Source organism: Topomyia yanbarensis, chromosome 3 (genome assembly GCF_030247195.1).
Source record: "Topomyia yanbarensis strain Yona2022 chromosome 3, ASM3024719v1, whole genome shotgun sequence".
Lineage (NCBI taxonomy): Eukaryota > Metazoa > Arthropoda > Insecta > Diptera > Culicidae > Topomyia > Topomyia yanbarensis.
In genome coordinates, this window is record NC_080672.1 from 367,603,456 (window position 1) to 367,615,845 (window position 12,390).

General features: G+C 41.6%; 1 protein-coding gene across 1 annotated transcript in view; it reads right to left on the bottom strand.

Annotated features, from left to right (window-relative positions):
* The window catches only part of LOC131692011 (uncharacterized), a 112,142-nt gene that overhangs the window by 13,184 nt on the left and 86,568 nt on the right, over positions 1-12,390 (bottom strand). Inside the window, exon 4 of the mRNA XM_058978836.1 lies at positions 63-328. Within this exon, the coding sequence (XP_058834819.1) occupies positions 63-328 (266 nt within the window). The remainder of the gene's footprint in view (positions 1-62; positions 329-12,390) is intronic.

Here is a 12,390-nt window from a genome sequence, read left to right on the forward strand (position 1 = left end):
AAAGCAAACAAGAAAACAGAAAGTCATCCCATTATTTACCTTACATCGCAAACGATTCTCACCTATTTCTCGCACGCCATCGATTGCACAGGTTCAAATACTGTTTACATTGGATGTACATGAACACGACGCCGCCGGTTAGACCGACCGTGACCACCACCAGCTTCGTCCAGAAGGGCCATCCAATTAACCCCCGGCGTACTTCCTCCGCGGCCCGTTCGATCAGCACACAGAGGGACCAAATCACGCAGAGGGCGGCGGCACAGTGAAACAGAACCGCACAGAAAAGCCGCCTCCGTTCCACACCGGACATCTCCAAGCTGCGCCACTGTGTGAGAATATGGAAACGGAACAAATGTATAGTACTAATAAGTAATTAGGAGATGGTTACAAATCGAACAGATTATTACTATTGGACAGAAGCAAATGTGAATACACCATCGTCCCCGGGGTACGGCCAGCGGGGGGTAAAGTAAACCGGGTAAGCGAGAAGGGAATGATTGACACAACACATTAATCGTTGATAGATGACAAATTCAATCAACGCGCTTGGGTTGGTAGGTGGTAGGAGGAGACAAAGAAGTTATTTCTGAAACTTTATGATGCAAGTTGGATTTAACGGAGGGCCTTCACCGTAATCCGTAGCGTAATGCTATAATTCTTCCAACCGTCGGATCTGTTCCTGTTTGTTTTTTTATGGTGTATGATGTTTACTGCGAACCAGTCCAACTGTTTCTACTGGCGCTTCGTTTTTTTTGCGATACTCATTAATCTTAATGAAGCAAAGCTGATTACGATAATGCTTTCATATTGTAATAGTTGGCCATTTTGGCAATAAAGCAGGTCATTCTTGCTGATGGCCTTATTCAACTACTTAGTACAGGGATTAAATTATCGCTTGAAAACCGAAAGCATGAGAGAGTCTGCAACGACATCGTGACAGGAATGAGTGGTAGATGACTTTAAATGTCGAATAACATTCAAGAGGATTGTTTCATTGTTTTCGAGTTAGCAAATTAGGCCATCATAACAGCATTATTATCATTAGACGATGTCAGTTCGGTTTGAATATCCGTTTGGTTCGGGCAGAACAATATCAAGCTAGCATTGATCTTTTTTCATAAGACGAACTGAGCTTTTTAAATTACAATAATTTTTCTCATTTTTCTTAAATCAATCTTTTTCAAGATTAAAGAAACTGTAAATTTAGAGAACTGTGAAAGAGTACAATTAACTCATTTTCACAAATCAATCTTTTTCGAGAATAATTGAGTTTTTCGAATCATATGATTTTTGTAACACAGTTCTACAAAGACCCTAGAGACCATTCATAAATTTCGTAACGAAAAAATTGACTCCATTCAACAAATTATCAGAAATTTCTCTATCCCCCTCCCCTATTGCTTAACATATTCTTTAAAAAATATTCCTTCCGTAAAAACAAGTTACAACTTATTCCCCCTCCTCCATATGTCACAACTTTTTGTACCCCTTCCCCCCCAAAAAAGCGTTACGTAATTGATGAATCTTCCCCTAGATCAAACATTATCGCATTTTCCACCATAACCAAAACCATTCGAACTTAGCTTTCAACATTCCTTCCGGGTGGAAGTCTCGCATCAAATTAAGGTTCAAAGAACTTTCGGTGAGCGTCTAAACGAGTTGAACGCTTGATAGTATGCGTTGGAAAAATGCGTTCAACTTTGTCACCGGTTTATCCATATAAAGCATTTATTAAACTCTAAAAGAAGAAAATCAGTCGATGTATTAGATTATCAGGATTCAAATCATGCAAAATAGTTGGTGGAAAAACAATTGACCGGGTGGAATGGTGCTTTTGAAAAAGTGGCGGTGATTTTTCGTCACACCACCACACTGTCCCGGGGCACGCAACACAACTGCGTAGTGAAAAAACCACAGCCATTTTTTCAAAAGCACCATTCCGCCCGATCAATTGTTTTTACACCAACTATTTTGCATGAGTTGACTCCTGATTATCTAATAAATCGACTGATTTTCTTCTTTTAGAGGTTAATGAATGCATTATAGGATTAATCGCCGGCAAAGCTGTACAAAATTTTTCTTACCCATACTATCAAGCGTTCAATTGTAATGAAAGTAACTTGAGCCTGGTAGTCCTCGGCTCAAACTACAGACATTTTATACACAGACTTGCGGAGACAAAAACAGTATAACTAGCAATAATGTAAACTGGGATCACGGAAGATCCCATAAACTTTGCATGGCTTCCTCCTCAACTTCTCCTCACAAAACCATCACGCTGCACTTTTTGATAGTCAGTTTAGTTGCAATTTTTGATACTTCGCTAGTCTGTGTATACAACGTCTGTAGCTCAATTCAGCTATCAAAAGTAACATAACGTAGGTGCTGATGTGATCGATTTCTGGAGTAAGTCCGCTTGTTTCGGCAAAGCTTCCATCCATATAAACTCAAACAAGTAACCCAACTCTCTTTCTAGATTATTGATTTGATGTTCAAATTATATTTAACTTTAACTAGTTGTTGTGCGATCTTATTAAACAAACATACAAATGCCAAAGCGTAAGTCAAATTTAGATTTTTTTTGGGCCATTGAAAAATTATTTCAAAAGGAAAAAAACAAAATGGCACCCGTGGTGACGTTCTGTCTAAGATTAGGTGGACGTGGACTTCCAAAACTGCGTACAGCCTGTTGCCTCAGGATCGATCAGTAACACAAAACTAATAATAAGGCTCTAAAGTAAACTAAATTTATTGGAGGAATGTGTGACTGGAGGTTGAAAACAGTCTATTACCTTTCTCCGTACAAAACCAGCCTAGAGGTCGTGTGGCATCCGGCGGGGTAAAGTTTCTAAACCAAGAATTGATCCTCTGGATTCCTGTTTCATGTCTTAAGAGGCAATTTAAAACAGCAGTCCTCAAGTCAAGGTGTTTCGAGGACTGAACGGCGTTTCCTGGGCGATTCTCACACAGTGGATGTTTGTTTCTTCGTAAATCGTGGGATTCAAATTGTGGTCATGTCCCTAATAGCCATTTCGGTGTTCGCTATAGATGATTATAAGCCAATGTGTTTGGTATCTTCTAGTTGCTGTACAATAAGTGCTAACGATCATTCGTTTACAAGCACTCGATCGAGACGCAAGTGTTTTTTCCACTCCGTAAGTAAGCGACAAAGAATAGTGCTAATCCGCGTTCAAGGTTATTGTGCGCATTCTCTGCCTCTCGAGGTTTTGGATTTTACTTTCTTCTTTTGCGCGTGTGTTAACCGTTAGGCCGCATTCCTCAGCCTTTTGTTCGCAAAGTGAGGATTGAACAATAGCCAGCTATATAAGCTGGACTGGTGCGTCGTAGGAAACAAATTGACAGATAAGTGAAATCTACCTTTTTTGACACACTCACGGCTTATTCCCGTCTGCGCTGGTGCTAACCCCGTACGTCGACGGTGTCGCTGGCTCCCTCTCCGGACGGCCAAATGGAGGTCAAGTCGACTCTCAAGGCTCTCCCCCGACCCAAACAATATACAGAGGTCTTCTTTCGGCCCAAAACAAAATCGTTGAATCTATTACAGATTTCAAAAGACCTGACGGAACGATTCTCAACTGTGACCGAAATAAAAAAGGTCCGCTCAGACAGGCTGAGGGTCGTGCTGACTAACTCAAAGCAGGCAAACAATATTGCTTGCTGCGAGCACTTTACGAAGGACTATTAGGTGTATATTCCAGCTGTAAAAGTACAGTCTGAAGGCGTTGTCACCGATGAGAGCTTGATATGCGAGGACCTGCTGCAGTACGGGGTTGGCCGTGTTAGAGACCGCTTACTTCAGCTAGTGAAAATACGTTTGTACTCAGTAGTAGTTGCGGGGATGGTTCAAAAACGATTGGGGGTAATCAAACTCTTATCGGGTGACCTTCGCTTGTACCGCTTTGTCGAACTATATCCACTTGTACAAGGATCGTCTGCCTGTGCATCTGTTTGTACCGCGCGTCATGAATTGCACAAACTGTAACCATTCGGTCACACAGCAACCCATTGTAGCAATAAGGCCCGCTGTGGAAAATACAGAGAGAATCATCTGGATGATTCTTGCAGTAAGAAAGCCGAAAAGTATCCTTACTGTGCAGAGATTCTGCATGATATTTCGGCATGTCCCGCATACAACCTACGCAGGGATAAACTAAAACGTTCCCTTGCGCGACGATCCGAACGCTCTTTCGCAGAAATGTTAAAGAAAGCTACGCCACCATCCTCAACAAACATCTATGCTCACTTGCCTTCTGACGAGGGAGAGGCTGATGACCCACAAGAGGGAACATCTACTAGGGTGCCTAGAACTTAGAAGAAGAGGAGGAACATTTCCTCTCCTAAAGTTCCTTGTAAAGGCCAGAAGGTGTCCCTTGATGGAGCTCCGAATGTGACATCTATTGGAAGTGATGCAACCAAACCGAAGCAAGTAGCTCCTGGTCTCGGAGGATTACACTCAGAGAAGGAGTTCCCAGCACTTCCCTGAACATCAAAAACCCCAAGTGTTCCTTTCAGTTTCAGTTCGAGAATAATCGCGGCACTGGAATTATCAATCTCTCGGACATTATGGACTGGATAATAAAAACATTCAATACTATTTCTATTAAAAGTCTGTTGTTAGCTCTTCTATCTACAGTAAGAACATTTTTAAAGCAGTTGACTGCGAAAAGGACCCTCTTTTCAGCGATTGTATCCATCGATGGCTCACTCATCGAACGAGGTCACGGATTTGATCACTGTTCTACAGTGGAATTGCAGAAATATCATCCCGAAAATTGATTCCTTCAAAATTTTATAAATAATTTGATTTGCGATGCATTTGCATTATGTGAAACTTGGTTAACTTAAAATATAGATCTCAACTTCCACGATTTTAATATTATTCGCCTGGATCGAGACACCCTCTATGGAGGAGTGCTTTTGGGGATCAAAAAGTGCTATTCATTCTACAGAATTAACCTCCCCTCGATAACAGGTATTGAAGTTGTCGCTTGTCAAGTAACAACCAAAGGCAAAGATCTTTGCATAGCTTCCATATATATATATATATATATATATATATATATATATATATATATATATATATATATATATATATATATATATATATATATATATATATATATATATATATATATATATATATATATATATATATATATATATATATATATATATATATATATATATATATATATATATATATATATATATATATATATATATATATATATATATATATATATCCCCTGCAACACCGCGATTGGGCATCCCTGCCTGCACCGCGACTAGTTTTGGGAGACTTTAACTCTCACGGTACAGCATGGGGTTGCCTCTATGATGATAACCGGTCTTCCTTAATTCACGATCTTTGCGATAACTTCAATTTGACAATTTTAAACACGGGTGAAATGACACGGATTCCTGCTCCTCCAGCGCTCCCAAGTAAATTAGATTTATCCCTTTGCTCAACATCGCTGCGGTTAAATTGCACGTGGAAGGTAATTTCTGATCCCCACGGTAGCGACCATCAGCCGATCGTAGTCTCGATTATCAACAGCTCAAGACCATTTGAATCAATCAATATTTCGTATGACCTCACACGAAATATTGATTGGAAGAGCTATGATGCCGCGATATCCGTCAACATCGAATCTACCCAAGAACTTCCTCCGGAGGAAGAGTACAGCTTTCAGGCTGGCTTGATTCCCGACAGCGCGAATCAAGCTCAGACTAAGCCAGTACCCGGTGCGAACGTACAAAAATGTTCTCCTAATCCGTGGTGGGATAAAGAGTGCTCAGACGTGTACGCTGAGAAGGCCGCCGCGTATAAGACCTTCCGGGACGACCTTACCTGCTTACCTGGGTTACCTGCTAGCTACCGACAATACGCAACGTTAGAAACGCAAATGAAGAGTTTGATGAAAGCTAAGAAACGTAGTTACTGGCACCGGTTCGTTGATGGACTAACGAGAGAAACATCGATGAGCACTCTTTGGGGAGTGGTGGAGTTCTCACTTGCTCTCTTGTCGTGTAACAATAAAGCTCCAGGGCCAGACAGAATCAAATTCCACTTGTTGAAGAATCTGCCAGACTCTGCCAAGAGACGGTTGTTGAACTTATTTAATGAGTGTCTTGAGGCTAACATTGTCCTATACGATTGGAGGCAAGTGAAGGTCATCGCCATCCAAAAACCAGGAAAACCAGCCTCCGACCACGATTCGTATCGAACGATCGCAATGCTATCCTGTATCCGGAAGTTGTTCGAGAAAATGATCCTATCCCCCCTCGACAATCGGGTCGAAGCTAATGGCTCACTGTCAGATACACAATTTGGCTTTCGCAAAGGCAAAGGGACGAACGATTGTCTTGCGTTGCTCTCAACCGAAATTCAAATGGCCTTTGCTAGCAAAGAGCAGATGGCATCAGTTTTCCTAGATATAAAGGGGGCTTTTGACTCAGTTTCTATCAAAATTCTTTCTGAGAAGCTGCACCAGCATGGTCTTTCAGCGACTTTAAACAACTTTTTACTAAACTTGTTGTCGGAAAAGCACATGCATTTTCCGCATGGTGACTTATCGACATCACGATTTATACTGTTATACAGTGTCTACGTCAACGACATTGATGAATGTCTTGACAATTCCTGCATGTTAAGGCAACTTGCAGACGATGGCGTGGTTTCTGTAACGGGACCCAAAGCTGTCGATCTACAAGGACCATTACAGAATACCTTGGACAATTTGTCTGCTTGGGCTATTAAGCTGGGTATCGAATTCTCCACGGAGAAAACTGAGCTAGTTGTATTTTCTAGGAGACGTGAACCAGCACAACTACAACTTCTATTAATGGGTCAAACCATAGCTCAGGTCTTCACAGTAAAATCTCGGGGTCTGCTTCGACTCGAAAGGTACTTGGGGATGCCACATTAGATATCTGAAACAGAAATGCCAGCAAAGGATCAACTTTCTTCGTACAATAACCAGAACATGGTGGGGTGCCCACCCAGGAGACCTAATTAGGTTGTATCACACAACGATACTGTCAGTAATGGAATACGAATGCTTCTGCTTTCGCTCCGCCGCGAATTCAGAATTCAGTATCGTTGTTTGCGTATCGCCTTAGGGTTCATGCAGTCAACCCATACGATGAGTGTCGAAGTCCTGTCGGGAGTTCTCCCGTTGAAAAATCGATTTTGGGAACTCTCATATCGATTGCTCATTCGATGCGATATCTTGAACTCGGTGGTGATTGAAAATTTCGAAAGGCTTGTTGAGCTCAATTCTCAGACCCGTTTTATGACCCTGTACTTTGACTACATGGCGCAGAATTTTAATCCTTCTTCTTACAATCCCAACCGTGTCCATTTCATAAATACTTCTGAATCTACTGTTTTATTCGACACATCCGTGAAAGACGAGATTAGTGGAATTCCGGACCACATACGCCCACAAGTGGTTCCAAACATTTTTTATAATAAATTCCGAGAAATCGACTGTTCTAAGATGTTTTATGCTGACGGATCAAACCACGAAGGGTCCACTGGCTTCGGTATTTTCAATCAAAAGTTCACCGCCTCCTACAAACTCAGTGACCCTGCTTCAGTTTACGTCGCAGAACTAGCCGCCATTCAGTATACCCTTGGAGTCATTGAAACATTACCCGCAGGCCATTACTTCATAGTCTCGGACAGTCTCGGGGGGGGGGGGGGGGGTAAATACGGGAGCTACTGAGTGCTTTAACTGACACATCTTTCCAGATTACCTTGGTGTGGGTGCCTTCTCATAGCTCCATTCCGGGCAATGAGAAGGCGGACTCCTTAGCTAAGGTAGGTGCCCTAGAAGGTGACGTTTTTGAAAGACCAATTTGCTTCCACGAATTATTCAGTTTTACTCATCAGAGATCCCTCGAAAGTTGGCAAACCTCGTGGAGCAATGAGGAGCTAGGAAGGTGACTACATTCGATAGTCCCTAAGGTATCGACGAACCCTTGGTTCAAGGGGATGGTTGTGGGTCGTGACTTCATTCGTGTGATGTCCCGACTCATGGTAAACCATTATACGCTGGATGCACATCTCCGGCGTATTGGGCTCGTGGAAAGTAGTATCTGCGCTTGTGGCGACGGCTATCACGATATCGAGCACATTGGCTGGGCGTGCATCGAGTACAGTTTCGCCAGGTCTCGGCTTATGGACACCCTCCGGACCCGAGGAAGACCACCCAACGTCCCGGTTCGAGATGTGCTGGGAAACCTCGATGCCCTCTATATGTCCCTTATATACACCTTCGTAAAAACCATCAATATAAAAATTTAACTGCCCCTTCTTATTTCCTATCATTCTCAGAAACGCTCTCTTCCACCTGTACCATACCTGTACCCACGAAAGTTTGATGGGACTCCAAGGCGACACAAAAAATCTCTGTCAAACACGGGACCTACAGTACGAACATCACACGCGCAACTCGAACTCTTTCCGATCCAGTCTAGTCCTTGATCTCGCACAGACCAGAAGCTAAATACACACCGCTCGTTCACAGCAAAGCAAACGAACGAATTTTTACCCGCGTCGCTTCGTTTCTTCTTTACATCAGTAACAGAAAAAAGCCTCGTTGCCCCACGGTGAGCAAAATGAGCGAACAAAAAAGCAAAGTGCGCCCGCTAAGGGAAAACACTGTCGTGATTGACTTTACGCAAACTCGACGAAGACCTACAGTGCGTGAGGTGGAACAGTTAATAAAAGTGAACATGAATCTTGATCTTGCGGCAGTTACACACCTCCAGCTGCATCATACAAAAAACGTGATACTAATAACGTTCCAGACGCTATCCGATGCAGAATTCTTTAGTGTGATGAATAATATGCAACACGAAATCGAATACGAAAACATTAAAACCAAGATCCCCGTCTATATAGACCGAGATTTTACTGAAGTTTTATTGCATGATTTGGCACCGCGCACCAGCTCCGAGTACATTAAAAAATACATGTCCCAATACGGAGAAGTGGAATCCGTCAAGAATGACACCTGGAGAAACTTTTTCCCCGGTATTCTCAACGGGGTTCGTATCGTCAGAATGCAGCTGCACAAACCTATACCATCTTACTTGACCTTCGAATGCAAATCTTCTCAAGGGATTACCTACATTCAAAAAACCCTTTGCACATACCCTGGACAGACGCCCACGTGCCAGTTCTGCAACCAAACGGCACACTACGGTAAACCATGCGCTAAAACTGCTGCGGAAAATGGATCTACTACAACACGCACTGATAAACAGCCTTCCACCGCTAAACCACAGTCAACCGGTCATAAGATAATCTCCGATAGTCCAAAGCAAACATCCAGTACACCGGCCGCAGGAATGACTAAAAAAGAAGACGGATACACCAAGGTCACTAGTAAACACAAAAAGCATCAAATATCAGCCAACAGTGAACAATCAACCAACTCTAGCGATAGTGATATGGACGTACACGAGAGCGATGAAGAGGACACACATATTAACCAACAAGCAGCAAACGGTAAAGGGAATAATGGCAATAACGCTTCGCCCCCGAGAAAGATAACGAGAAACAGCAAGCAGTGCGCCCAGGACAGACGATCGCAATAATTTTCGCATTTTTCTTATACTTTTGAAATGTAATTTCCTGAAATGTTTATTATTTCTAAAAAAGGCGAATGACCCTTGTGGTTAAAACCTTTATAAATAAATAATAATAATAATAATAATAATCTTTCCGATCCGCATCTGAGCCGTCTGGAGGAACCCCTGCCGACTTGAGGAAGAACACCCGGCCTCCCTGTACATAATTCTTCTTGACGAAAGCCACCCGAGTCTACATCCTATGCCGTTGATCTCCCGATGCCTGAAACTGAAAGTGTATTTCACTTTATTCCCTGCCATCTTTGTCCACCCTCCCTCCTTCCCTGATTCTTATACCCAGAAGTGTCACCCCTTAGCCCCCCCCCCCCCCTTCCACCAAATTGCTCACCGAAGCATTTATCTCTTTCTGTCTCTTCTAGTTCTAAGTATTATATTAAAATGCCCAACTCTACTGCCACAAAAAATAACTCTAATTAATCTCCCCGAATCTTCACTAAATTAAATCACGCCCTCTAGTTATTCCTAGTTTTAAGATAGTTATAAAAATTGTCCCCCTTAGTTAAAAAATATTTGCTTCAATAATCTCCCTGCTAAAAATGTCAAACCATATTGCCATAAAAAAAATTGACCCCCTTAATCTGACGAGAATTATATTACCCCCTAATGTATATGTATAGCTATAAATTCTCTTTAGTTTAATTTAAAAAATCAATGTGTAATCCCCTAGTTTTAAGTAATTTGAAATGTTAAACAAACCAAGATTGGCACCTTTAAGCTAACGCAAACCTGCCTTATCAAATAAACAAATTGAATAAAAAACTACAAGGGACAGCCCTATGGGGTTGTACGAATTGCAGACCTAGGACTGCAATACGTGAAATATTTAATTTCTTATTACATTTGGATTAATAATTAATTAAACATTTCTTTCTACAGTTCACTTCATGAATCAAACCGTCTTGCTCATCAGGTCATTTTATTTACAATGAGCGATCGAATCCGATTAAAGAAAGCAGACAGAAAACTGCGATGGAAAACCGAACTAATATCTGGAACTGCTTTAAAAAGTTTTCTATTGTGTGCGGTAAACAACCAGACCGATGCTTAAAAATCATATTTTAGATAGAGGTGTGAGCCGCGCCGCCGATTTCAGGTAAAAATCGTCGACGCGCCGGCATCACGCCGATGTGCTTACTATTTTTACATGCAATCGTGGGCGCGGCGCGGCGGCGTGGCACACACCTCTAGTTTTAGACAATACTGTCACAGTTCTTGTATAGGACAAGCTTTATAGTTTTATTTTGCCGTTATTGTAATTTTCCTAAAGTAAATGTAGCGAATGCAGTGGTCTTAATCATATATCGAAGCAAAACATATACAAGAATCTAAAATAGTTTTATGGATGGACTTAGATGCATTTTTTGCAGCGATTTTTTGAGTAACAGTGCATCCATTCATAAATAGGCTTTGTAGTACCTATGTATTGGTAGAATCAAAGTGGAATAGGTTGAATGGAAATGAATCTCGTTGAATCAATAAATTGATGAAACGTAAATAATAAACCTTCGTTGCACTTTTTTCTATCCATTCGCCTGAATTTGTTGCAAAGAAAGTTTTCGTCTACTTAGAAAAACCGAAAGCTTTCGTTTCGTGCAACGAAAGCTCAGATTTCTATCATATATGCAACACTTGGATATACCTACACATTTGCCTCAAACAATAAACCCAAGCGAACGGTGTACCGTGCTTGAATCAAAAAGCTGTGCATCGTGTCCGTACACGATACGCACCAAGCAAAATGAGTCAACGCTAGTGATGATGGGTGGTGCGAAAGAGACAACTAGTACCACGACGCTAGCCTCTGCTACACTGGCTGTGGGAGCATGCAGCGCAGTGCTCTGCTCTGCCTGCTGTCCAAGAGGCAACTTTCCCAAATCCCAACCAAATCTGCTCTTTAAATAGTCGATGATGACGTCATTCATAGAAGCGTTGCGCGTTAGGTACATAAATCTGTCATGCCAGACTAGGGAAGCGCAGCCTTCTGTGTGCAAATGCGTGGTATTTTAACTATGTTGAACATTTTTTAAAATTTTAATGCCATGATATCAAAAATCTTTAGGTTTATCTATTGGAATCTATTCTTAGAAGTATTTCTGAGCGATATGCGCAAAAAAATTGAAAATTTACCGTAAGATGGCTAAATTATAAGCGTTTAAATTGGACAATCTTTCGTTGCATACCATTTTTGTTGAATTTGCAAAGTGCACCCCCATATCGAAAACAAAGACGTAGTCCTACGTCAAAAATGGGGTTCTTCGTTTAATGAAGTTTAATAAGCAGTCTACGTATTTTTTACAGGATATACGTGATTATCTAAGTGCTTTGGTAGGGAAATTCATATAACTTGTCTATGGTATGGATTTCTGCTCAACCTTTAATTCCAGAAAATGAAAGTTCGGACTTTCTTCGATTGAATTGGCGCGTTAGACGGTTATATTTTCAATAAACCTATCGTTTGCGATGATTTTTTTGCATGTCCCGTCAGAGAACGCTCAATAGTTGACAAAATTCGAAAAAAAAGGACTGTTGCCGGAAAAGGAGAACTCGGCCGTTATTGTCCTGGCCGGTTGGAAAGAAATCTCTCCATTCTTCGACAACAGCAGCAGATCTACGACTAGCGTGCAGTGCAGTGAGGGGAGATATATTTTTTTTCTCCTTTGTTTTTTTTTGCACGAAAATCGAAACATCTGGGCCGCCCTGTCA